Source organism: Eschrichtius robustus, chromosome 1 (genome assembly GCF_028021215.1).
Source record: "Eschrichtius robustus isolate mEscRob2 chromosome 1, mEscRob2.pri, whole genome shotgun sequence".
NCBI classification, from domain to species: Eukaryota; Metazoa; Chordata; class Mammalia; order Artiodactyla; family Eschrichtiidae; genus Eschrichtius; species Eschrichtius robustus.
Window position 1 is genome coordinate 169,255,880 of NC_090824.1, and position 27,559 is coordinate 169,283,438.

General features: G+C 55.1%; 2 protein-coding genes across 3 annotated transcripts in view; one reads left to right on the plus strand and one right to left on the minus strand.

Moving 5' to 3' along the window:
• Positions 1-4,434, plus strand: part of APBA2 (amyloid beta precursor protein binding family A member 2) — a 126,209-nt gene extending 121,775 nt beyond the window's left edge. Inside the window, exons 12-13 of the mRNA XM_068538127.1 lie at positions 457-597; positions 3,391-4,434. Of these exons, the coding sequence (XP_068394228.1) occupies positions 457-597; positions 3,391-3,462 (213 nt within the window). The 3' untranslated portion in view covers positions 3,463-4,434. The remainder of the gene's footprint in view (positions 1-456; positions 598-3,390) is intronic.
• A 3,995-nt stretch (positions 4,435-8,429) lies between these two features.
• ENTREP2 (endosomal transmembrane epsin interactor 2) overlaps positions 8,430-27,559 on the minus strand; it is a 414,304-nt gene continuing 395,174 nt past the window's right edge. For both annotated transcript variants that reach the window (XM_068538154.1, XM_068538147.1), the window contains 4 exons: positions 20,978-21,053; positions 11,577-11,807; positions 9,824-9,898; positions 8,430-8,752 (listed from right to left, as the gene is read on the minus strand). In XM_068538154.1, the coding sequence (XP_068394255.1) occupies positions 8,430-8,752; positions 9,824-9,898; positions 11,577-11,807; positions 20,978-21,053 (705 nt within the window). The remainder of the gene's footprint in view (positions 8,753-9,823; positions 9,899-11,576; positions 11,808-20,977; positions 21,054-27,559) is intronic.

Below are 27,559 nucleotides of genomic sequence, written 5' to 3' on the forward strand. Positions count from 1 at the left end.
TAGTGGATCTCACACACATGGGGGCTGCATCATCTCTTTCCGTTTGTCGGCTGGTGAAATCACCACCTCCCCGTGACGGGGGAGCAGTGACCGTCTTCACTGGAAAGAGGAGCAGAGTGGCTGCTGGCGGATCTGCCAGGATGGGCTTTACCTGCACACCTCCCGGCCTCCACACCCCTGACCCAGGAACAGAGGCCCCGGGTGGCGGGAGGGGGGCAGATTCCAACCAGCGAGGGCGGTGGGGGGCAGGGGGGATGGGTCTCCCATTTTCAAACACATTCCAAACTGTAACCTCCCAGTTGGCGAGTCGGCAGATGGCATGTAGGAGCGTCTGCCCTGGGGCTTCATCCTGCGTGTGATTAATTCTCCTTCCCGTCTTTGGGGGCTGGAGGCGACCGGCGAGCGTGGCGGGGACCCTGTGCTGACCCGACCACCCCCCGCCCCCGTGTCGCTTAGATCTGCAGCCTCATGCGCGGGGGCATCGCGGAGCGGGGCGGCGTCCGCGTGGGCCACCGCATCATCGAGATCAACGGGCAGAGCGTGGTGGCCACGGCCCACGAGAAGATCGTCCAGGCGCTGTCCAACTCGGTGGGAGAGGTGAGAGGTCACTGCCCGAAGCCAGAACCGGGCTCTCGGAGCCCAGATGTTTCCATGGCCGACATCTAATCCCCGAGGGCGTGTATAAGGTGCTGGGGAAGCACCCCAGAGCAAAGCCTCCCTTCTTGGGAGAGCCTGTCCCTGTGGGGACTTGGGCACGTCTGCTGGCTGGCGTGCTCCCACCTGGACCTCCGTGAGCCTCTTGCAGGGGCTGCGTCAGCTGAGCACGGCTGTGTCTCCCACGGGGAGCCTGCTGCAGGCGGGGTCTGGCATCCCCTCCTCACCCCGGGTAACTGTGGCTGATGGGATGGGGGTGGGCATGCGCAGGCCGGCCCTGCTGTGCTCCCCTCTCCCACTCTGCTGGCTGTACCCCGCCTCCTTTTCTGCTTCTTTCTGGCATCAGTGCGATGCCATGCCAGCGTGACGGTGGACGGGGTACAGAGCGGGGAGCTCAGGAGGGAGCAGGGTACCTCAGCGGGGGACGTAAGATGCTGGGAGTGGGGCTACCAGCCCAGTGCTGGGAAGGAGGCCTCCCTGGTGCGGGGGTGGGTGTGTGTAGGTGTGTGGGAAGCGGGGAGTCAAGGTGAATGCGTGAGTATCTCCCTGGGTGAAGCCTGGGTGAGAGCAGCGCAGAAGGGGCAGACAGCGCTGAGAGGCGGGTGACATGCGACGGCTGTGAAGGCAGTTGCCGGGCGGGGAGTTTAGGTTTGATTCTGAGGGTGGTGGGGACCCAGGGGCTGTGTGGGGAGAGGGCACGGCTTCCTCTTTGGAGGCTGGTGGGGGGAGCAGGGTGCTGTTCCCTGAGGGGCCTTCGGATCATGTCCGGTCAGGACACCTCTCCTGGGGCCACGTTGACCCACTCAGTATTTTGTGAAAGTCCCGTGGCCGGGGGAGGAAGCCTGTTTCCCTGCATGGGTGGTGGCAGACAGCGGCTCTCAGGAAGGAGGGGGCCAGGTAGGCGCCATTAGCCTTCTCTTACAAATGGCTTCAAAGAAAGGAAAATCCAATTGTCCTAGGTAGATGCCTCGAGACAGCCGCCCCGCTGGGGCCATCAGCCGGGCGGGGGAGCTGGGCTGGGAGCGGGAGAAATGCGTCCGACTGTCTGGACCTGAGGTGAATGGGTACCAGTCAGGCTGGACCTCAGGCCCGGGGTGTGGGAAGCCGTTCAGCCTGGGCGGACCTCGCGCTGGACTGGCTGGTCCTGGGAGATGAGCTTGTCTGCCTGTGTTTCCCATCATCCCTGAGCACGTTTGGAGAATGAGTCACCCGTCAACTAGACCTGGTGTTTTGCTGGGCCTTGGGGGTGCGTTTCAGATTGAGGAATTAGAATTAATCTTCTGATGGGAAAAGCCATCGCAGGCTGATGAAGGAGCAAACATCTAAGTGGATCAGACAGATCCTGGTGTTGGGGGCCAGCGGGGGAGCCTGGGTGACAAGAAAACGCTTCGGCCAGACTGGCCATCTGGGTTGGTCAGATAAGGCCTGAGAGCGGCTTGCCCGAGGAAGGGCAGGCCCGGGGGGTTGGCTGCGTGCCCCTGGGGGTTGGCTGCACCTGCGGCCGCCTCTCCCTGGGCGCTGGAGGTCTGCCAGCCCACCCCCTAGAGCCGTGGTCACCCACAGGGGCCTGAGCACGGCCGGGTCCCGGGCTAGCCTGCGGAGCAGAGTGCTTAAAGGAAGCAGAAGCAGAGCCTGGGGCCCAGGCGGGATTTAGGGTATGTGCCCCCCACGGTCGGCCTCTCCGGGCAGCCGTCTCTGTGCCTTGCTGGCGTACCCAGCCTCTGTGGCGCCAGGGACTGAGGTCAGGCCCCAAAGGCTCATTTGCTAACTGACCCCCAGGGGCTGGGGGGCTCCAGGCCTCCGCCTGCAGCACACACACTTTGTGTGTGAGCCCTCTGGGTCTCATGCCGAGGCAAAGCTGGCCCCTTGCAGTTTCCAAGGAGGCCTGGGCGCCCCAGCCTGCCTTCAGCTCAGTGCACAGTCAAAAGCCCAACTTTTCACGCACCTGGTGTCAGCTTGAGCTGAAGGGAAAACCAGCCCTTGACCGCGTGTAAAACCCTCTAAAGACCTGGACGGGGCGCCCAGGTCACAGTCTGCACAGTCAGGGTATGCTTTCTAAGCCGCCATCAGGGGTGATGACCACGGTGTCGACTTGAAAAAATGCACAACATGAGAGTTGTGAGTTGTTTTATTTGGGGCAAAATGAGGACTGTAGCCCGGGAGACAGCATTTCATATAGCTCTGGGAAACTGCTCCAAAGAGGCAGGGGGGAAGGTCAGTATACATGTGATTTTGGTGAAGGGGGAGTACACGCAATGGAGCACATATTTTTTGCAGAAGGTTCTGCTAGTCTCATGAAGGTTACTGCTAGTCATGAGGAGCAGACGTCACCAGGAAGGATTTCAGTGTTTTTCTAGATATGAGGAGATACGAGAATTGGGCTCAAAAAATCGGCTCCTGAAAATATCTATCTGAAGACCTGTTCTCCCAGTTTTTCCCAGAGCACAGAGGGCCTCATTCCTGATCTCCACCCTGAATTCCTTTCAGGGGGTGTTGAAGGTCAGCAGCTGGCAGCGGCACCTGCTTTAATCCTTGTAGAGGTAGATGGCAAGTGCCCATGACAAGTGCCAATTTGTTGTGGACAGCGTGCAGGTCATTCTTCCTCCCCTCTGGACGCTGGTACTTTACACAGGACACGCTCAGGGGACTTGGGCATCGCTGGCCTCGCATGGAGGGGACGGAGGTGGGGAGGTGGAGGCAGGGAGGGCTGGGTCAGCCCCTCTCTCTCATTGGCAGATCCATATGAAGACCATGCCTGCCGCCATGTTCAGGCTCCTCACAGGCCAGGAGACCCCGTTGTACATCTAGGCTGCCCGCCTGCACCCCAAGGAGTGGGAGCCGGACCCAGGACCCGACCCCTGAACCCACAGCCCACCCGAGGACACTGGCTCCTCTGAAGGGCATGCCCTCACCACCCACTTTTCTTTTTTTTTTTTTTTGGACAAAAAGGGGTCTTTATCCAAGGAGAGTCACAGGAACCAGTCTTTGTAGAACAGTCACGTATTTTGCCACATTCTGAATTTTCTCATTGCGACGGACAAGGGTTTGTCTGTACGTCCGTGTGGTGTGGAGCCGTGGAGGGCGAACGTGGGTGCCCCCGGATGCGGCTGTGCAGGGAGCCCCTCGAGGACAGCGCGCTCCAGGGGGCAGCAGCGGTGTGCCCCGCCCTCGGCTGGGGCTCGGGTTCCTGCGGGGAGGGCGCCCGGCTGCCCCGATGGCTGAGTGTGGACAGCCAGCTCTCAGGATGGGACTGGTCACTGCAGTTGGGGGACACGTGGGTTGTATTTCCCGAGAAAGGAGACATCCCTGAGTTACATAAATGGTGATATCCACAACCTCAAAACTCCATGCCTATTTCGACAACATCACCATTTTGACTTTTATTTGACAACAAACTGCTCTTCAGACGTTAGGATTTTCCGACGACCCGTGACCACGTCCGCCTGTCCGCTGGCCCCTGGACGCCCCCGGCAGCCTCCCACACAGGCCGGCGGCCTCGTTACAATCTCTGTCTACACACACGCATCCACACGTGAGCTCCCCCCTCGGAAACCAGACCCTCCCCGGACACCTGGAGCCTGCTGTCCCCGGGGGCCCGCGCGTCCGGGTGCCGTCGCCGTGAGCAGTGTTCCAGTGCCTGTAGGTCAAGTGCAGCATAGTCTAGATCCGCCCCGCAGAGCTCAGCGTTCACGATGTCATTTTGTCCGGAAGCCTCTCTCTTTGGCCCAGGCCTTGAAGAATACACTGTGACTTAAGAAGCCTTACCATGCAGTAACTAAGCTCTAGGACCACTGGATGAGGATGACCTGTGTGTTGCATGCAGCTGACCTTGGGAAGACTCGCTAATACCACTAATAAACCTGAGGTCATGATGGAAAGCTGTCCGTGTGGCTGGTTTGTTGACGGAGAAGTGGCTGACCAGCTTTGCTCTAACTCCGCCCCTCACAGCCCGGCTCCGAGTGGGGGCCTCCCCACCAGGTCTGAGGGCTCCAGGCACCATCCCTGCAGGAGACAAGCTCCCGACTAATTGGATAACGGAGAGTGGGAGGCTCAGGCTTCTCCTGGTTCAGATGGGAATCATCTCTGGGAGAGGTGTGTGCGCGTATAGTGCAGAAAGCCGGCCCACCTATAGCCTGGCTCCTTCCCTGGGGCCGCCCTGCAGCCCGTGTCGCCTGATTGCAGGACTTGGCAGTGCTCCCATCACTGACTGCGTTCTGTGGTCACCGTCCTGGTCCCGGTGTCCCCTGGCATGGGGAGGTGGGGTGAGCATGGGCTCTGGTCAGAAGCCCTGGGCAGTGTTCCAGCATGTTATCAAGGGACACTGGGCAAGCCGGGCCCCTTCTCTGGCCGGGATCTTAGTTCCATGCTGTGAGCCACTAGGCAGGGATGGCCCACACCCTGGGGTGAGAGCTGGAGGGAAGGGGCCTCGGCTCAGGGGGGCCCAGGGGTATGGCCCTGCAGCGCCCAGAACGAGGCAGGTGAATGGGCTCCGGAGAGGAAACCTATGGCTAGCAGATGACGGGGGCAGGTGTCCCGTCATGTGATACACATTAAAAAAAAAAAAAAAAGCTTTAAGCCAGGGGCCTGCATTCCTCCCAGAAGCTGGGGACATGTTCCACAGAGGGACAGCTGTGGGCCGGGTGCCTGCCTGCTCCCCTCACACCCCCAGGGTCTGTCTCCAGAAGCATGTTAGGAAACACAGTCGGGTGCCAGGGGTGGGTCACGCTCCGTGGTCGGTCACCCGGCCTGAGCCCTCGCTCGGCACCTGGTCACCAGCAGTACACACGGCTCTTGGCATCTGTCTGTCCCGATCAGACCTCAGAGACACAGAGGCCAGAAATAGTTTTTATTAAAACACTGATCATTATGAAAACACCTTGAGGTACATTAAATAAATACAACCTGCCAGTTGTACAAACAGGCTTGAAAACAATTTCCTATAAATTCTGCCTTAATAGCAGCATCTGTGGATCAATACAGCTGTGGGGGAGAAAACATCCATTCGAAATAAGCTTTCTTTTACGTGGTTTGTTACACGCATTTAATTTGTATCATTGTCATCAGCTGAAGGAGCCCTTAAGTAAGTCCTTGTGAAGGATAAGCGCCCCCGTTTGCCATAGAGTAGGGGTCCGGAGCGCCTCCATCCCAGCATCCTTGTGGTCCCTGGGTGGGGGTCTAATGGCGGTGCCAGACAGGCACTGGCCCTGTGCTGGCCCTCTTTTTGGTGGGGGAGGTCCAGGAGAGCGCAGGCCCCGGGCCCTGTGCTGGGGGCATCCTGGGCCTCGGCTTCCAGCGCAGCCCATGGGGACCTGCCTGCTGATGTGTTAACGAGAGCGGGGAGACCAGGGCCGAGCAGACGAGGGCGCACCAGTGATGGGGGGACACTGCCTTTCCCCTTGGCCATGAGCCGACACAGCCTGGGGCTCAGGGCGCTCGATGCCGGGGCCGCTGGTTCCCAGGTGCCACTGAGCAGAGTGGGGTTGAAGGTACCCAGGCTGCGGAGTCAGACCCCGGCCCGTTGCCAGGCACCTCTCTCCTCCCAGGACCTTTCCTGGGAGCCGGGAGCCTGGGCCCTGCAGGAGCCGACGTGGCCCTCAGAAGGTACCAGCCCAGCGCTGTAGAACTGGGTACAGTGTACTCACCCGCAAGATAGAGAATCTGTGAGAACAAGCACAGAACTGAGCATGAGAACGTGTGTGAGGGCCGAGCACTTGAGAACGGCCGGCCGGTGGGCTTTGGGCCAGAGCACCGACCTGCACCCAGGTGGAGGCACAGGCTGTGGCAGGTGCCCGGAGGCAGGAGACATGGCCCCCTGCAGGGAGGGGAAGCAAAGGACACAGAGCACCAGGCCAGGCCTCCTGGAGGTCACCCATCCCGCTGCAGAGTAACAATTCTGAAGCCCGTGAAGGTGGGGGGCGGACGCAAGGGCTGGCCTTACTCTAGAGGCAGTCTGTCTGAGACCTGCAGGCTCGGCCCAGGGCCCTGCCATGTGAGCCCCCAAACCTGACGTGAGCCCCCCACCCAGGTGAGACCCCTGCAGCTTGCTAAGCTCTGGCTGCCACCCCAGAGACGCCTTGATGCAGAGGCCAGGGCGCTGGGGCCGTTCACGCTTTGCTGGGAGGCTTAGGGGAGGCCCCTTGGAAAAACCATCAATTTACTTTACCTGCAGAGAGATTTACTTTTGGGGACTTCAAAAGCCCTCAGTTGAGAAAAATTAGAGTAGAGATTTCCCATTTTTTAGTCTGGATAAAGTGCTCACAAATTCTCCTCTGCGATGTCTCAAGCGGAAAAGTTCTGGCTATCATCACAAGGCCTGATTTATATATTGGTCCAGCTCTCACCTCTGGATGGCAGTGACCAATGATAACATTAGGGAAGCAAAGCGTCGGCAGCTGACTGGCACCGCGGGCTACCTACCTTGGTGTCGAGGGGCTCCTCGGGGTGTCTGGGCTGGAAACACCCCTGCGAGCCCCGTCCCTGCTCCCTCCACACACCCCAGCACACTGGATACGGGGGGCGGGGCACAGCCCTGGGCTGCTGGACACCCGGCAGCCTCCCAGCCCGCCCCCGGCACTCCCTGTGTTGGGCCGTGGGCTCTTGGTTGAGAACTGTGGTCTCCGGCTGCCTTGTCCCACGCAGGAGCCGCCAGGCACAGTCCAGGATGGCACAGGTATCCCCGTGGCTGCGGAAAGTCCTTGCGGACAGCGCTGCTCCAGCACCCTGGCTGGGAAGCAGCTGCTGCTGAGGTCGCCAGAACAGTGCGGCCCGGGGGGCCAAGAAGGTCCAGGGCGCCCAAGCTGCTGTGGCCGAGAAGGCTTCTGCGCACCCAGCTCGAGGTGGGGTGGTTCACGGAAAGAAGCGGTCGACAGTCGGCATCTTCCAAAGCAGATGTGGCTGCTGCCGCCCGGCTGGGGAAGGGGCTGCTCTGGGTCATCAGAGACCCCTTGGGGCCAGTCTGGCGACGGCAGACGTGGGAGAACCCCGGGGGCTCGCCATGGGGGGCTTATTGTTACGGGGCAAATAACCACTCAAAGTGCTCCGTGCTGGGCCGGTTAAAAGAGATTGCCAGAGAGGAAGCTGGGAAAATGCCCTGGGGTGGGGAGAGGCAGGGAGGGGTTGCCTGGGAGACAGGGTGCGTGTGTGGAGGGGGGAGGGGGGGGTCCCTCAAAGCCCCTTGCCACAGGGTGGCCGGGCCCCCCCTGGGGAGTCCCTCATTGTATGTTTGTTCACAGGGTGGCCCTGTCGCCCTGCGGGCATAAGGCTGGACCCCGGCTGCCATGTGGGCTAGAATGACTTATTTTCTTTAAAATCAGCCTCTGAGAAAGGGTTGATCATTGATTCAAACCGCAAGGGGAAATGGGCTCATTGCCTGATGACTCCTCTACCCCTTTAAACACTAAACTAAATCGGGGGGTGGGGACTGGGGTGCGGGAGAATCCTGCTCTTCCATGGCCCCAATTGTGAAGATGCTTCAGTTTCTTTAGCTACACGCGTGTCCCCTGCCACTGGATCGCTGTCACGTGGCTAGTTCAAGGTGCCACCTGCCTGACAACAGGGAAGAATTCACGATGGACACGAGAGAGCCATCCACTGTATCACTTGGACAGGTAGGAAGTGTCAGCCCCCAGAAAACAGCCGATGGGGTCCCCCTGGAGGAGGGAACGGCCTCCGCCGCTTGAGCCCCCCGGGCAGCAGCCTCTCCCCACAGGCCCGGCGTCCCCGGCAGGGACTCTGGCACCAGGTCTGTCCATGTCCACATCCAGACGGAGGCGCCTTCACAGCTGGTCCAGGACACGGGCGCTGAGGACGGCCTCCTCCATGTGGCACTCCTCGGAGGGGATGGCTGAGCAGGCGGAGCCCACCACGTGCCTCACCTCCACGGGAAGGGAGCAGCTCGAGTGTTCCAAGAACTTAGCCACCAAAACCCTGGCGTCCGCGTAGGCCTTGCTGTCCACTAAGGAGTGCAGCTGCTCTTTGGAGACTGTCTGTAAGGCCTCTGGCTTTAACCGCTGGTCCGTTTTCCAGGCATCTGGTTCCCTGGGGGGTGAAAGCTGGGGCCGACAGGCACAGGCAACCATGACAGAGTGAGACAAGGAAGCTGAAAACCAAGGGAAAATGCACAATCTGAAAACACCCGACACAAAACAGAAGGCAGCCGTCCACTAACTTCTCTGAAAAGCAAACACAGCGATGCTTGGGACAAGCTTTCCGCTGGGATTTCTGTGTTCCCCACCTGGCCCTCGCTTCGCATGTCCCCTGGCATGGCCTGGCCCCTCGCAGCCCTGAGTTCAGCCTGCAGTAACCTAGAGGGACCGCAGCCTCCTGGAGCCGAGGGCTGGAGATGGGAGGGTGAGATTCGAAGCCGGCCAGTGAGAGAAGGGCAGGGCGGGGCAGGGGTCTCCATTCTGTGTGCCTCTCTGCTGGAATTCCCGAGCTCGCAGGGGGGCTGCCCCTTCTTAGCCTTCCCCAGCTCAGTGACCTTCGCCCTTGTGGGTTGGGTGGCATTTGGAGACACGTCTGCCTTACGAGCAGAGCTGGGGGTGGCAGAGGGGCAATGAGAGCCCCCTCCCCACGTCAAGGGCAGAGACAGCAGCCACCTCTCACGAGGCAGCAGAGTCGCCCGAAGCCCAGGGCCTTGTGCCCAATGCTCCCCAGGCCAAGGGCAGGGAAATGGCACCAGCTCCCAGCTGGCCTCGGCCGCTCCAGATGACCCTCCAGAGAAAGCGGCTCCGGGCGGTCAGCTGTGACCAACTCGCCAAGGACCAGATTAAGACCTGGCTTGCTCAATCTACATTTCAAGTCACACAAGGAAACACGTTCTGGGTGGTCTGGGGTATTTCTGGTGGTAGCGAGCACACCTGGCAAATAAGCATGTGAAACTGTGTTAGATTCACACGGGGGCCCGTCTCCCCTCCAAAGAGAATCTCATAAATACAGTGACACAAGCAGCCGTGTGGTTTTAAATCAGCTGTAGTCTCTAATACATCTGCCAAGAGAGCAGGGGACGGAGGGCAGGCCCATCTTCCAAAGCCCAGAGATTTGGGGCATCGCGTGCCTGGGTGACCCTGGGAGGGGGGCTATGTTTAGACACAAGGCAGCCAAGGACCTCTGGTCACCCCTGCCCCCCACACTGTGGTTATCAAAGGGTTTCAGAAAAAGAGCGTCTCACCTGTTCCCCGTGCAGCCCGGGACAGTCCTGCTTCAAGATCTTGGCTGCAGGACGGGGTGTGTGAAGAGGCATCGCCTTAACCAGAAAGAGAATTCAGTTAACACACAGCTGGGGAAAAGGAATTCCCGATAACACCGTAGTAGCCCTCCTGAGGAAAAGAAATGGATTTCAGGTGCAAGAGCAGCAGAGGAAAACTCCTGAATTTAAACCAGCCGGCACCCAGGTGGCTCCCACCCGGGGCAGGTGGCGTCCCCAGGGCCCGTCACTTCCTCAGCGTGGCCTGGGCACAGGGTAGCAGGCCGGTGCCACCGACAAACCCAGTGTCCCTCATCCCAATCCCCATCTGCATCTGGGGGTCTGGGCCCCCGGGAGGCATGTGCACAACAGTAACTGTCACGCAGCCGAGAGGAGGCTGAGGCGACAGGGCGGTGAGGCGGATGCAGGGGTGACGACTTGTAATCAAGCCACCGCTGCTCTGCAGGTCCATCCCTAACCTGTCAGGGTTTGCGGAGCATGAACTTCACTGGCGGTGGGGGGGGGGGGGTGCAGTCATCAGGGAGCCCCGTTCGGGGAGTGTTGGCCCTAACAGGGCGAGAGACATCTGAACCAGGAGTACACCAGCCGAGGGGCATCTCCAGGAGAAGGTTCTGGCAGAGGCGTCTCGGTGTGAGTTGGCAGGTGGGTGCAGCAGGGCAGGGAGAGGGATGCTGACCGAAGAGCTGCAGAAGCAAAGCCCAGCATTCCCAGCAGGGCACCTCCGGGCAGCTGCCTGTGAGTGTTGCTGGCTCCACAGGGATGCGGTTCTGGGGCGGGACGGGATCTAGTCTACTTGGGGTCCAGCTGGACAAGACCCTGACCAGTCCAGGCACCACTGGCCTCCTCCAGGTTCCTTCACTTGTGCTATATGGACAAGTCCCCACGGCGATGGCATTGTGGCCAAGGGCTCACCGGACTTTACTGGCACAGACCCCGCCATCCTCCCGCTCAAAAATAGCAACCCGGGAGGAGATGGGGGTCCTCCTACTTCAGGACGTACAAGACCCCTTGGGGGGCTGGTTGAAGTGCAGATTCCTGGGCTACCGGGCGCAGGACTCTGGTGCCAGGTCCCCCGGCCTAGGAGGGCACAGGCCATGCTGACTTCATGTGGGCGACTCTGACGCAGCTCTGGGCCACACGCTGAGTGCGGCCCAGGGCGCCTGCGAAGTGCTGTCGAGAACACACCCGTGTCTGCCCCGGGCGGCACCGGCTGGCGGACACCCACGTCCGCAGCGCTGTCACTGAGATGCAGCCACACCTCGCGTGGCGCTGGGTCCCACCAGACCGCTCAGTAGACACCGGCACGTCCCACAAGTGTGTTACCCAGGCTGGTCCTGGGGGCAGAGCCACCCCGGCTGACAGACAGATACAGACTGTGGGCCCTACCTGACCCTAGGACCTTCTCGTGCCCCAGAGCTGGTGTGCAGCCCACAGGCTAACGTCGGGGCTGGCGGACCCTCCCGGAAGGCTGTCATCACCCCAAACCTTTCCTCCTCCCTCCCGCCTTCCTGGCCAGAGCAGCAAGCCTGGTGGGAGCACAGCAGGGGCCCCAGACTGTCCGCCCCCCTTATAGGCTCTGGACATCGAGACCACATTCCCCGCGTGGCCCTGAGGCAGGGCCCAGGGCTGGACTCCACTCCCAGGGGGCACCGAGGCTTGCAGTGTCCGGGCAGAGCCAGGCACGCCCTGGGGACACAGGGAGCTGGGCCAGCTGTACCTGCCGCCCTGGATGCGCACGAGGTGGGGTCGCTGGCGGAGCGGGCCACGCGCCTGGGACCTGGCCGCGCCAGTGTGCCCTTGGGGGGGCCCTCAGGGGATGTGCGGCGCGGGTGTGGGGCGGGCAGTGGGGCAGGCAGTGGGGCGCCCGTGGGGCCGTCGGAGGATGGGCGGCTCAGGCCCGGCGTGGCAGTGCCCTCGGGGGCCAGCAGGCTGGAGCTGTCGGCCGGCGCTGCAAGGCAAAGGACACGGCGTTAGCGCTGGCGCTGGGCAACTACCAAGCCGCCCCCACGAGGGACAGCGCCACCCACGCGTCCGTCCGCCACCCAGGGTCCTCCCAGGGGGTGGGGGCAGCCCACCCTCCAAACTCCAAACCTGGACAAACCCTGTCATCTTGCGGGCGTGGAAATCCTGCCCAGGCTGATAGTGCCCTGTGTAGAAAGGATGGGGGAACCAGACGATCCCCCAAGAATCATTCCAGAAGGGGTATGGGTCTCCACGAGAGACTCCAAGTCAGAAACCAGCCGCATCTCCCATCCAGGGCATCCCCTGGGGGGTCTGAAGTACAGGAAGGTGGGGGTCACGTGCTCAATGGGCAGGGCCCATGCAGAGAGAGGTCGGGGCTCTCAGGGGCCCCAGGGCACCCCAGCCAGGCCTCGGTGCCCACCCCACGCAGGGGGTGCAGCTTGGGCCCAGAGTGCAGCCCCTCGTCAGGCAGGTGGGATAGCCCAGCCCTCTGAGAACAAACCTCCCTGCAACTGTGCCAAAATGCACATCCTCAGTCCAGCCCTGCCCGGCTCCGAGGGTGGGCCCGACCATCAGGGTTTGAACAAGCCCCAGGGGATTCTGATGCCCCGAGTGTGAGAACCGCTGCTCTGGACCGGTCATGTCATGCTGCTTATGCTGGGCTTTACCCCCTGCTTCTCCACAGGTGGCCCCTGGGGTGGAGGCTGGACCAGAATCTGTCTAAACAGGGTCTCCAGAGGACCTGTATGCACATCAGGGCTTGAGGAGCGCTGCCCTCTACCCTCTTCTCGCCCATCACCAGACCACCCCAGGGCCCCCCTCCCTAAGGCTCCTCACTGCCCCCCTCCCCCCCACTGAAGTAGATGTTCAAGGCGAGTGGCCCGCCTGGGGAACATATGGTAAGAACCACAGCAGCCTGAACTCTTACAGTGGGGGAGGCTTTGAGATCTGTTCCTTCCTCCCCTTCCTGTGGGTCCTGGGGGGAACTTCTCTGCTCCCAAGGGCCCTGCGAGCCCCACATCTGTGCACATGTCCCATGCCCAGGGTCCACCCAGTCACCCCCAGCCCACAGCCGAGGAAACTCTGCTGAGAGAGGGCGGGGAAGAAGGTGGCAGGCCACCGAGTGGGAGCTGGCGGAAAGCGGACCCATTCCGGAGCACACGTGTTCGGCGCCCCCCCATCCCCTACTGTCTGCCGCTGCCCTCCTGAGAGATGCTTTGAGACCATCAGTCCCATGAGTCCACCTGGAACAACAAAGATGAGCCAGACCTCACATATCACATGCAAAAAAAAAAAAAAAAAAAAAATCTTCAGGGCCATTAATCCTTTTCTTCTTTAAGATACCGTAAGAGTAGGAGAAAATATGGGAGAATAAATCTACTGCCTTGAGGGGGAGAAAGACTTTGTAAACATGATAGAAACCATAAAGGAAAAGCTTGACAAATTTGACAACAACAACAAAAACATGGTAAACTTGTGTACAGCAAAGGCCTCATTAACAGGCTTCAAGAAGCAAAGCCTGAACTGGGGAAGCAAACCTGCCATAAAGAGAAAAAGAGTCACTCTTACACATTCTCTCTCTTCTCTATTTAACAAATATTTTTCTTATAAACCAAAAAAACAAAACAAAAAACAAAAAAAACCCCACTGCAACAGAAATAAATGGACCCAAAACAGACCTACAAGTTGATGATAAACATGTAAAAAGGTGCAGAAACTCAATCCTATGTGTGTGTCAAGTTCACCTACAAGGATGGTAAAGGTCCCCAGGAGTGACAATGTCTTAGGGTGTCACAAACACTATTGGTGGGAACATAAATTCGTAATAAAACCCTTCCAGGACACAGTGCAGTCAATACATCCAAGTCTAAAATACACATTCCCCTGGATTCAGCAATTTCCCTCACTGGAATTTATCCCAAGGAAGTAATTGGGCAAGTGCTCAAGACCAAATGTATAAATGTAGAAAAGAAAAAATACTTTCCTGTCTCCTTAGAAAACTTCAAACCTAGACATTGTCATTATTAACACTCTCAAAATCTTTTCAAAAATTACCCAGCAAGTATATTAAAAGTCTTTTGAATAATATTCATTCCTTCAGATTCTTTTTGATCCCAATTCCCTCTCTCTCTCTTTTACAGCTTTACTGAGGTATAATTGATATGCAAAACACCTGTGCCTATTTACTGTATATAATTTGATGATACTGGACATATGCACAAGTTTCTTTTTTTTTTTAATTTAATTTTTTTTTTTTTGGCTGCATTGGGTCTTCACTGCTGTGTGTGGGCTTTCTCTAGTTACGGCGAGTGGGGGCTACTCTTCACTGCGCTACGCGGGCTTCTCATTGGTGGCTTCTCTTGTTGCAGAGCACCAGCTCTAGGTGCATGGGCTTCAGTAGTTGTGGTGCGTGGGCTCAGTTGTTGTGGCTCGTGGGGTCTAGAGCACAGGCTCAGTAGTTGTGGCGCACGGGCTTAGTTGCTCCGTGGCATGTGGGATCTTCCCGGACCAGGGCTCGAACCCGTGTCCCCTGCATTGGCAGGCAGATTCTTAACCACCGTGCCACCAGGGAAGTCCCCCAAGTTTCTTAATGTCAGTGAAAATCCAGCAGTTGAGTTCCTCAGGAAAATGCAAAGAGTCATGAGTGACAAATGTGACCTAGCTCTGAATATATGTAATTAATAGAAACCTTATAAAATTAGGACAGCATTACAGGAAAAGCTCATGGCCCAAGGCTGGTCACTCTCATTTCTGCACACCCTCCCCTCTGGGGTTGTGTCGTGTGCCTACATTTTTAAAGAAGTCATAATCATGGTGGACCTCCAGGGTTTCACCTAACGGATCAAAAACATTTTTCCTAATAACGTGTAGTGTGATATATTCAGCTTGTGTAACACATTTTCCTGAACTCTTATTAATGGACTTCATTGTCCCCCTCAGTTTTTACTGTTATGGAAAAGGCAACAACTTATCTGCATGCTTAGTTTTCCTTTTTCTGCATTACTCCCCAGGGGTGATTCTAGAAGTATGAGCACATCTAATGGCATAAATATTTTCATGGCTCTGCATCCCAAATGCTTTGCCAAAGCAGTGGGCTGACTTACAAGCCGCCAGTTAGGGCACCCATGTCCTCATCACTATTTTGTTATTTTAACAAATAGCAAAACAATATTGGTTAAAAAAACAATAACAGAATCTCCAAAAAAAACAAAAAAATTCTAGAGCTAATAAGTGCACTCAGCAAGGCTGCAGGATTCAAGGGGAATACATGAGTGAATCCCCTCCGATTGATTCAGAGTCAGTCCCATGTACTGACGATGAACATGCAGAAACCAAAGGTGTAAACCCCGTGCCATCAACAGCTGCTCCAGAGAAAAATGAAACACGAAACACGCACACTAAGGAAAGCTGCCCAGGATCTGTATGCTGAAAATGATACCGTGAAACCGAAGCTCGAAAACCATGGAGACAGACTGTGTTCATGCCTCGGAAGACTCAGCTTCAGAAAGATGGTGATTCTCTAAAATATGGCACAAATGAACTTATCTATGAAACAGAAACAGACTCACAGACATAGAGAACAGGCTTGTGGTTGCCAAGGGGGAGGGGGAGGGGAGAGGGATGGACTGGGAGTTTGGGATTAGCAGATACAAACTAGTACATATAGAATGGATAAACAACAAGGTCCTACTGTATAGCACAAGGAACTATATTCAATATCCTGTGATAAACCATAATGGAAAAGAATATGAAAAGAATATATAAGTATAACTGAGTCACTTTGCTGTACAGCAGCAATCAACATGGCATTGTAAATCAACTCTACTTCAATAAAAAAAGAAAGATGGTGATTCTATCCAAATAGCTGTACAGGTTTAATTCCTGTCAAGATCCCAGCAAGGGAGACTTCCCTGGCAGTCCAGTGGTTAAGACTCCATGTTTCCAATGCGGGGGCCATGGGTTCGATCCCTGGTCAGGGAACTAAGATCCCACCTGCCTCATGGCCAAAAAAAAGATAAAAAATAAATTTAAAAAATGAAACACAAATACATGGAGGCTAAACAGTGTGCTACTAAGTAACCAAGAGATCCCTGAAGAAATTAAAAAAATACATAGAAACAAATGACAACAAAAACACAATGACCCAAAACCTACGGGATGCAGCAAAAGCAATTCTAAGAGGGAATTTTATAGCAATTCAATCTCACCTCAAGAAACAAGAAAAATCTTAAATAAACAATCTAACACTACGCCTAAGGCAACTAGAGAAAGAAGAACACAGAAAACCCAAAGTCAGTAGAAAGAAAGAAATCATAAAGATCAGAGCAGAAATAAATGAAATAGAAACAAAGAAAACAATAGCAAAGGTCAATAAAACTAAAAGCTGGTTCTTTGAGAAGATAAACAAAATTGATAAACCCTTAGCCAGACTCATCAAGAAAAAGAGGGAGAGGACTCAAATCAATAAAATCAGAAATGAAAAAGGAGAAATCACAACTGACACTGCAGAAATACAAAGGATTATAAGAGACTACTACAAACAACTATATGCCAATAAAATGGACAACTACGAAGAAATGGACAAATTCTTGGAAAGGTACAATTTTCCAAGACTGAACCAGGAAGAATTAGAAAATATAAACACACCTCTCACAAGTAATGAAATTGAAACTGTAATTAAAAATCTTCCAACAAACAAAAGCCCAGGACCAGATAGCTTCACAGGTGAATTCTATCAAACATTTAGAGAAGAGCTAACACCCATCCTTCTCAAACTATTCCAAAAAATTGCAGAGGGAGGAACACTCCCAAATTTGTTCTACAAAGCCACCATCACCCTGATACCAAACCAGAAAAAGATAGCACAAAAAAAGAAAATTATAGACCAATATCACTGATGAACATAGATGCAAAAATCCTGAACAAAATACTAGCAAACAGAATCCAAAAACATATTAAAAGCATCATACACCACGATCAAGTGGGATTTATGCCAGGAATGCAGAGATTCTTCAATATAGGCAAATCAATCAATATGATACACGGTATTAACAAATTAAGGAATAAAAACCATATGATCATCTCAATAGATGCAGAAAAAGCTTTTGACAAAATTCAACACCCATTTATCTCCAGAAAATGGGCATAGAGGGAACCTACCTCAACATAATAAAGGCCATATATGACAAATCCACAGCAAACATCATACTCAATGGTGAAAAACTGAAAGCATTTCCACTAAGATCAGGAACAAGACAAGGATGTCCACTCTCGCTGATCTTATTCAACATAGTTTTGGAAGTCCTAGCCATGGCAATCAGAGAAGAAAAAGAAATAAAAGGAATACAAATGGGAAAAGAAGAAGTAAAACTGTCACTGTTTGCAGGTGAAATGATACTATACATAGAAAATCCTAAAGATGCCACCACAAAACTATTAGAACTAATCAATGAATTTGGTAAGGTTGCAAGATACAAAATTAATGCACAGAAATCTCTGGCATTCCTATACACTAACAACGAAAAATCAGAAAGAGAAATAAAGGAAACAATCCCATTTACCACTGCAACAAAAAGAATAAAATACCTAGGAATAAACCTACCTAAGGAGGTGAAAGACTTGTACTTAGAAAACTATAAAACACTGATGAAAGAAATCAAAGATGACATAAACAGATGGAGAAATATACCCTGTTCTTGGATTGGAAAAATCAATATTGTGAAAATGACTATACTACCCAAAGCAATCTACAGATTCAGTGCAATCACTATCAAACTACCAATGGCATTCTTCACAGAATTAGAACAAAAAACTTTACAATTTGTATGGAAACACAAAAGACCCTGAATAGCCAAAGCAATCTTGAGAAAGAAAAATGGAGCTGGAAGAATCAGCCTCCCCAACTTCAAACTACACTACAAACTACAGTAATCAAGACAGTATGGTACTGGCACAAAAACAGAAATATAGATCAATGGTACAGGAGAGAAAGCCCAGAGATAAACCCACGCACATATGGTCATCTAATTTACAACAAAGGGGGCAAGAACATACAATGGAGAAAAGACAGCCTCTTCAATAAGTGGTGTTGGGAAAACTGGACAGCTACATGTGAAAGAATGAAATTAGAACATTCTCTAACACCATACACAAAAATAAACTCAAAATGGATTACAGACCTAAATGTAAAATCAGATACTATAAACCTCCTAGAGGAAAACATAGGCAGAACACTCTTTGACATAAACTGCAGCAAGACCTTTTTTGACCCACCTCCTAGGGTAATGAAAATAAAAACAAAAATAAATAAATAGGATGTAATTAAACTTAAAAGCTTTTGCACAGCGAAGGAAACCATAAACAAGACGAAAAGACAACCCTCAGAATGGGAGAAAATATTTGCAAATGAAACAACGGACAAAGGATTAATCTCCAAAATATACAAAGAGCTCATGGAGCTCAATATCAAAAAAACAAACAACCCAATTAAAAAATGGGCAGAAGACCTAAATAGACATTTCTCCAAAGAAGACATACAGGTGGCCAAGAGGCACATGAAAAGATGCTCAACATTACTAATTACTAGAGAAATGCAAATCAAAACTACAATGAGGTATCACCTCACACTGGTCAGAATGTCCATTATCAAAAAATCTACAAACAACAAATGCTGGAGAGGGTGTGGTGAAAAGGGAACCCTCCTGCACTGTTGGTGGGAATGTAAATTGATACAGCCACTATGGAGAACAGTATGGAGATTCCTTAAAAAACTAAAAATGGAACTACCATATGACCCAGCAATTCCACTAATGGGCATATACCCTGAGGAAACCATAATTCAAAAAGAGTCATGTACTACAATGTTCATTGCAGCACTATTTACAATAGCCAGGACACGGAAGCAACCTAAGTGTCCATCGACAGATGAATGGATAAAGAAGATGTGGCACATATATACAATGGAATATTACTCAGCCATAAAAATAAACAAAATTGTGTTATTTGTAGTGAGGTGGATGGACCTGGAGTCTGTGATACAGAGTGAAGTAAGTCAGAAAGAGGAAAACAAATACTGTATGCTAACACATATGTATGGAATCTAAAAGAAATGGTACTGATGAACCTAGAGGCAGGGCAGGAATAAAGACGCAGACATAGAGGATGGACTTGAGGTCACAGAGCGGGGATGGGGAAGCTGGGACAAAGTGAGAGAAGCATCAACATATATACACTACCAAATGTAAAATACATAGCAAGTGGGAAGCAGCACAGCACAGGGAGATCAGCTCGGTGCTTTGCGACCACCTAGAGGGGTGGGATAGGGAGGGTGGGAGGGAGGCTCAAAAGGGAGGGGATATGGGGCCATATGTATGCATATGGCTGATTCACTTTGTTGTACAACAGAAACTAACACAGCATTGTGAAGCAATTATACTCCAATAAAGATGTATTTAAAAAATTGAAAAAATGATCGATCTCAAAAAAAAAAAAGGTTCCAGCAAGGTATTTTGTAGATACAGGTGAGCTGATTCAAAAATGGATATGGAAAGGCACAGGCCCTACAGTAGCTGCAATCTTGACAAAGAAGAATGAAGTGGGAGGCATCCCTTGCCTGATATTGAGGCTTAGTACAGAGCGACAGCCATGAAGACCGGGTGGAATTGGCAGAGGGGCTGACACACAGATCAATGGGACAGAACAGAACAGGGACCCAGAAGCAGACCCATGCAACTATGCTTGACTGATTTTTGACAAAGGTGCAAAAGCAAGAAACAGCCTGGAACAACTGGACGTATACCGGCAAAAAAAATGACCTTGACCTCAACCTCACCCCACACAGAAATTCCCTGTTACTACCTGCTTGGCCTGCAAGCCCCCTGCCAGAGTTTCTTGTATGTTCCTGCCTACCCTCAGGGCTGGCCCCTCTGAATCTCTCGGTGGAGCCCAGCTAACTGCCCAGGGTCGTGAGGCAGTGAGGAGGGCCCAGTCCTGCGGAACGCCTCCCGAGGGGCATCCCAGACACTCTGTCCATCTCCACCTGCCCCGAGGCCACAGATAGAAACGGGTCCTGGAGCCGCCATGCTGCCTGGCCTTTCTAACCATGCTTTCCTGGAGAACTGGTGGTTTGTGGGAATCACGTGGCTGGAATGGGGGGCCCGGCTGCAGGCCCTCCCCCCCACCAAGCTGTAGAAGGCACTGTACCCTGGAGTAGCCTCTGGAAAGGGGGTCACTGGATGCCACCTCTTAGACAAGCTCCCGATGGCTCCTTGGAGTCACCAAGGGAAGGGCAAGGTCACTTCCACATTCAACTGTAGCGACCCGGGGCTCCTGCAGCTCAGAGGTGGCCTCATGAAGGATGGGCCCACCTTATTTCTCTTAGATGTTACTTAAAGTGAGGATGGCGGCAGCACAGAGGGCCACCGCAGTCACGGTCCTTTCTGGGACACTTAGTTATCTCCCAAGGTGGCTGACTTTGGTCTCCAAATAAATGCACCCACACGAGCCTGCTGGGGACCTCAAGACAAAAGCTCCCCAGGGACGCCCCCCCACCCCACCCATCTGTTCCCCCTGCTGCCAAGGTCGTCTGCTTGCCTATCACCTCGGACCACCTTCCCTACCCCGAGGTTTGTCCTGTGGCTCCCACCCCATATTTGGGATCTGACTTCTCACACTTTTCCTGCCACGCCCTCCAGGACACAACCTCAGGCCCCTGCCCTCCAGCCTCCCCCTCCACAGCCAGTGGGCAGGGAGTCCCCAGCTCTGGATCCTCCCTGGCCCAGCCCAGCCTCCTCCTTAGGGGGGACTGAGCGGACGTTAGCCTGGTACTATTTTGCTCTGGAAAGGGTCCATCGCAGACTGCATCGCACTCTTCTTCAAATCCATACTCCTCGAGTGAGAGAGAAAGGGCGCTGGGGAAGGCGGACAAAGCCCCCCAGGGAAAGCATGAGGCCTCCCAGCTCTGACCACTGGGGGCAGGGAAGGAGGACATGTGGAACCTTCCATGTACTTAGCAGGAGAGGCTGCAGCAAATTCCCCCCCTTAAAGAGGAAGAGATGGAGGAGGGAGGAGCAGGTGGAGAAGAGAAGGAAAAGGGAGGAGACACAGCCTGGAAAACTACCAACTTGGTGTTTCAAAGACTGAAAAGGGTACGATTACCTTGTGTACTGAAGCCCATGGTGGCGTCTGGGTCCCCGGAGCCGGGCTCGGTCACTTGCGGGTCCCCACTTGGAATCTACGGGAAGGAAGAGGAGGCCACGTGTGGGTACTCTGCTGTCTGTGGGGCACATCACAGCAGCCTCCAGAAAGGCAGGCTGACCCTAGAGCTTGTCTTCTAGAGACAGGTGCTCAGGTGGCAATCTTCTCCCCTAAATGTGTGGGGCGGGGGGTGGGGGGTGAAGACGCCATTGCCAAGGCCAAAGCCCCTTCCTCCAACATTCCGCAATCAGAACCACATGCCCCCCAAGAGCCCACCCTGAGCCCACTCACCTTCCACTTACGGGCACCATTTGGGGCTGGCGGAGGCCACACAGGGTCCCCCCTGTCACCAGAGGAGGTGGGACAGCCCCTGCCCTCACTTCCCACCCCCTCCTCTCTTCCCTGAAGAGTAAGTCCACGACACCAACACTCATGGGACCCCAATGCTTTGGGCCAGCAGTTTGGACACAAGTGGGCATTGAACGAGCTCTGGACGCCCCAGAGCTGCATGTGCCCTGCCCTCCCTTCTGCCTTCCGCACGTGGGATCAAGAGGCTGCTCCCAAGGCCGCCCTCCTTGCCTAAGCTCTGCCGGGGGCCCAGCCGCACACGGGGCCTACGCCGGGTTGAATGCGGGGCCCCGAGCCCAGTGAGACGCCATCCCTTCCTGGTGGAGGGTGGCCGTGAAGCTCGAATTGGGTTGGACCATCACCACACTTTTGCAGCTTTCTTCTTGAATGAGAAGAAAGGCCTCGGTAATGTGAGGGGAAAGACCAGCCTCCTCTGCTGGGCAGGCATGGGGCACGTCTGCTCCCCGCTTGCCGGGCTCGGATCTGCCCCACGCGAGCGTATCTGTCCCGTTGCTGCTTTAGGGCACAGCGGCCACTCCCAGGCCGTGCGCCTGAAGGCGATGAACCCTGTATGCATGTGCCCCTGTGCCATCTCAAAAAACGATTTCTGGACCCTTGTGGTATTTCAGAACTGCTTGCCAATAATGAGCTGGGGGAGGCCAGGAAGGTGAGGCGGGCCCCTGCGGCCTGGTCTGGTTCCAGATCAGTAATTATATTTCTGCCTCCCTGGGCTCCTGCCCCTTCAATCGGGTAGCTGATGGCACCCACCTCTCCTCTGTCAAGCGGGCTGGCGTTGCAGCAGGTGCCGGGCTGCTGGCTGCCCCCAACCAGAGACCCAGAGAGCTGCTCAAATGGTCCCTCAGATCCCACGTGTATGTAATACCGTCCTGCACTCAACGCTCCCTCTCTGCCAGGGAGGGGATAGGATGGGAGAATTCACACCACCCCACACCAATAACCTGTGTGGGAAATCTCTGTCAAGAATCTCCTGCCAAATCACAAAAAAGGAACAATGCCCCGGAGGTTCATTTCCTTTCATATCTCTCTTCCTGTATCTAACCCTCAATTGGACTCTTTTTTTCTTTTTTGTAGGGGTGGATGGCAACTTCAGGCCTGAAAAAAAAGCTTCTGGTAATAAAGAAATATACATAAAACAAGAGAAATAAAACACATAGTGAGACAAGGTCAGGAGGAAATTGGATTCGTGTCATATTTTGCAGAAGCATCGCCGGCTTCCCTCTGGCTCCAGGTCAAATTTGGTTTCAAGAGGAGACAGCTCCTGGGAGTGGGGAATTCACCACCTCTGGCGAGCAGGGTGTCAAGGGCTGAATTTGAATGTGGCCTCCCCTGATGTCCAAGGCCACCTTGCCGCAGCAAGCTCACTTCACAGGGCATTGTTCATGAAACACAAAGGCAGTGGAAGAGATATATTTGCGGCATAGAACTGAAGTTGAAATCCGAGTTTAGCAATAAAGGTTCATAACACAGCTCCCGCAGGGCTGTGAAAGGAGAAGCCTCATGTATAACGTAATGTGGACGCTCCAACGCCTGCATTTATTTATTCCCAGACGCAATATTTTGACCACTTATCGTAATTGAAAACTCAATCGGCATTTAGGCAAATAAGCCAAGTTCCCCTCATCTCCCTGTCTCCTAGGGACTTGGGGGCTAAGACGTCCTAATGTGGAAATTCTGCCCTATTTCTGTAATGAGTTTCCCACTCCTGGGTGAGGTCAGCCGGCTGTGTCCCAGGTTTACAAAAAGCTGTTCTTGGGGGCAGTTATCAGCCATCAGGGAAAAGGTGCATTAAGGTTTTCGGCTCATGTCCCAAGGCAATCTTCGAAGCTACTTCGCTTACAGATTTTCAAATGTAAAGGTCATTTCATTCGAAAATATAAATAATAACTTCGAGGACCTGGGGTTGGACACACCTCTGTCACGTCCATCGCCTTTCTCACCACTTCTCGTCCCACCTGCCACATTGCCACCAAAATTCCTAAAGCACTGCTGGGCCACGTCGACCCCAAATGCCCAGCTGTTCAAAGGCAGCTCTATAGTGTGGCACCCCAGGTCATGGAACCTGCACCTAAATGATTTCTGTGAACCCCCTTCCTGCCCTTCAAGCCCCCATGAGCCTCCCTGGTTCACACGCCCGGTCCCATGCAAGGTGGCCCAGCTGGTCCTTCCTCTGAAGCCCCAGAGAAGCCCATTCGTCCCTGTCCTGTGACCACAAGGAAGGGAATCCCGTTGGTCTCCCGATCCTATAGCCTGTGGACTAGCGCACAGTCTCACGGGGCCCCCAGAACACACGCTGTCATTCACACAGGCGCATCAACTAGGCGAATTCTCAGCCACTTCCCTGCTGTAGAAAGAAACTCCCTCCCTCCAATCTTGCCCCAAAGCCACAATCTCAGGCCACGGGAAAGAGAACACATCGCAACTCAAGTCAGAACGGAACCTGAATGTGGCTGAAACACGCGGGTCAAAACGAACGTGCTGGCTCAAGGGGGGGCTTTTCTTCCCAAATGAAAAATCTGTCCAGATGAGCGATCTCTGCCACACACAGACCTGCACAGCGTCTGCCTGCTTTCCTAGGGGGCGGGCGTCTCCCTCTCTTTATCCAAACAAGTGCAAATAGGCCATTCATATGTGTTTGTCCTAACAAGGGGGTAATGAACCTCCTCCTGGCCCAGAGAGCGGGGGTCCTGCTGTAAGTTGGCTGCTCCTGGCTGTCCCATCGGGGGACTGGGGAGGGGGGAGCTGGCAGGTGCAGCCTCCCCTCCGTGGGCGGGATGGGATCCTGGACTCCCAGACTCCCTGGGGGGTGTCTGTGGAATTGAAAAGTGCTGCCAGCCCACGGGGTCAGAGAGAATCAGCCCGCGAGGTGCAGCTGCCTCCTCGGTGCTGATGGTGGCGGAGAGGGGGGCGGGGGGTGCCTGTGGCGGCCCATTTATCACAGATGCTGCTGGCCAGGCGGGCAGCCCAGGGAAAGGCGTGGGCCACGTCCTCCCGGGGATAACATTCATGCAGGGACTTGTAAGCTGGCGGTTTCTGAGCCAACGCAAGCTAATGTGAGACAGGCCTTTGCCCTTCAAAAGTTCCTCCCCAAAATCTTTTGAAAGAAATCTCCATTTAGAGAATTCCCCATTCTTTTGGAAAATGAGGTCACATGGGTCTTAGAACCAGTATTATCATCCTCTGATATAGTCTATTCTTCAGAAAAAAAGAGTAAAATAGTGATAAACACTAGGTGCAAGTGTCGGGGGTGCATCAAATGTCACACCCAAACCAGAGGCTGCTTCCCAGCACACCGGGTCCTTGGAGGCCCGGCGAGGCCGGGAGCATCGCGGGGGTTCTCGCCGGCTCCAGCTCCACCACTCTCCACGGGGTGGTGCACACAGACCCGTGAATCATGCACGGTTCCTCTCTTCTGGACATAGAGTAACAGCTCACAGGGACGAAGGAGAGGCAGCCTGGAGCCTGCAGCTCTGTGAGGGCAAAAAGCAGGGTCGCCGTGCAGAGGGGGAGGCGGCAGGGCTCCTCCCACCCGCAAGGTGGCCGAGGAGAGTCACACAGCCTTGTGGGCTTCCTGGGGTTTCCAAGCCCCTGGTCGCCCTGCTCGGTGCCCCTGCTGGTTACAGGCCGAGCTGCCCGTCTGCACCTGGTTCAGCCCCCTCCTGCCTTCCAGGGACCTCCCTCCCCTGGCCCGGGAGAGCCGGCTCCGTCCTCCGGCCCTGGCATATCCCCTTGGTAACCCCTCCCACTCTATTCCCACCCCCCCCCCCCCCAACTACCTCCTATCCAGCCTCTTCATCGAGCATCTTGCCAGAGCGATTTACTCCAGGCCCCAAAGGTGTCCTTGGAGCAGCCGCAGTGGGGACTTTGGTAGCCACGCAGATTCTCAGCAGCCCCCCTGACCCGGGACTCCGGAGCCCTGGAGGTGCGCCCGGCCATCTGCATTTGATTGACAAGCCCTCCAGGGAGTCGGGATGCCCACTGGAGGCTAGAAACAGTGGTCCACACCCTTGCTTCCCCTCCTCACATCCCATCCTCTCCGCTCCCTGACGCCATCTGATCCTACCATGCCCCGCCCCACCCATCCCCAGCAGCTGCTCCTGCCAAAGTCACTGGCAGCCTCTCAAAAGGTGAGCCAGGTGGACGGGGCTCAGTCCTTCACAGCCTCCGGGCAGCACTTGGCCCATGCCTTCCTCCCTGACCACTGGTTTCTGAGTCCAGGCTTTCTGGGACCCCACCCCATACCCTCTCCTAGGGCCTCCACCTGCCCCGGTCTCCAGGGCTTCCATGACCATCTTTGCAGCGAACCCTGATCTCTCTAAGGCCCCGACCTCAGATCCTAGCAGCCGTGGACACTTGCTTGGATGTTCTGATGACCCTGGCACCCAGTGGGGCCCAGCGGGTGGGTCGGCCCCCCACCTCATGCTCACCCCTCCCGCAGGGCCTCTGCAGGAGCTGCTCCCTCCCCAGCAGCACCCCTGCCTCTCCTCCCTGACCTACGTCCTGCCGCCCACTGGGCCGAGGCCTCATCTCCCAGGGTCCCTGGACCCACGCAGGGACCAGCATCCCTGCCCAGGGCCCTGCGGCACCCGGGGCTCCACTCAGGGCTCTGACTGTTACCACAAGAAGCGGTTTCCCTTGACAATATTGATTTGAACTGTTTTTATCATGAAGAAAAAAATAAACCCACTCCAGGAAGGCAGAATGCTCTGCTCTGCTCCGCTTTAAAGGGAAAAATTCCAGAGAATTTCAGTTATTATAAGTCTAGAGATGAGAGTCATGGTCACACTGCTACCTCCTTCCTCACAGCCCCATGCCTCTATTTCTCCCGTGGACAGAAAAACAGCCAGGAGTCCCAGCCGAGTCCCTCTGCCGTGGGGGCCTGGCGAGCCTTGGGACCTCTCGGTGGGAGCAGGCCTGGAGGGAGGCCCCGGGGTGTCAGGAGCCTCTGCCTGGGCCAGGGTGGGCTGGGTGGCTGGCCGGGGCTGGGGGGTGCTGAGCAGTCGTGCCCCAGGACCCCGAGGAGAGCCTGTCACACAGATGCCCTGCACCGCGCCGAGCCTCGTCCCTTCCCGTCACACGGCCACTGGCCTGCAGGACTTGATCGCCTTGTGGACGGCACTGTCTCTGGCCGCATCCCCTGGATGCTGAGCCCAGCACAGGGGTCCCCAGGGTCGATCCTCAGGGGGTGGCGGGAATGGATGGGCCCTGCCGCCCGGCCAGCTCACCACGGGCGCCGTCTCACAGGGCGACAGTGCGAGGTCGGGGCCTGCACCACCTCTGGGCAGGGGGCTCCGGGCGGGGACACGTGTCAGGGCAGCTCCGTGGCTGCTGAGACATCACAGCATGCCCCCGACGCTCCGGGTCTGTCTGCGTCTCCTCTGACTGATGCACAGGGCCCAGGAGTGGCTGCAGCCCTGTCCCGGTGCCCCTGCTCCCTTGACGGCTGTGGCTGCCCACCATGCCCCAATCCCTGTGGTGCCCTGGGGGACACCCGCATGGCCCCACCACTCTGTCTGCACTTGGGCACCATATGGCCTTTCCCGGTGCTCACGTCTCTCTGCCCTGGCTGGTGCCCCTCGATATTCAGCAATGACAACAATGATGATGAGGACGAGGATAATAATACCAAGAAAGGGCACGTGGCTTTTGCTGAGTCAGACCCTGCCATGTGCCCAGTCCTGTCCATTACAAACATCCTGTTCCATCCGATGTGCTTGGTACTATTATGACCCCATTTCACAGATAAGGAAACTGAGGCCGCACACCCCCCGTGCCTGCCCGCTGGGATCAGGCACCTCCCTGGCTGTAGCCGCCAGGCCTCTGACAAGACCAGGAATCCAGACGAGCTCTCTCAGGTGTCCGGATGACTTTGACAGTGGCCTGTAGCTGAAACAGCCCAGAGACCCCTGCATACTCAGACCATGGCCCAACCCCACCCCGGGGGGGGCCTCTGCCCATGGATCAGAGCCTGGGCCAGCTCTTTCTGCACTGTGTCCCCAGCACATCTGAGGGGAGGCAAGGAAAGTCAGCACAGACATGGGGTTGGAATCCCCGCCTGGCTGCCATCTCTGCAGGATCTGCTCTCTGCGCCTCCTGCCTCTTCTCCCCCACGACCGGGCTAAGACGACCAGCGTCCCACAGGTTTGCTGAAAGGCTGAGGGAGATGCCAGCGCAGGC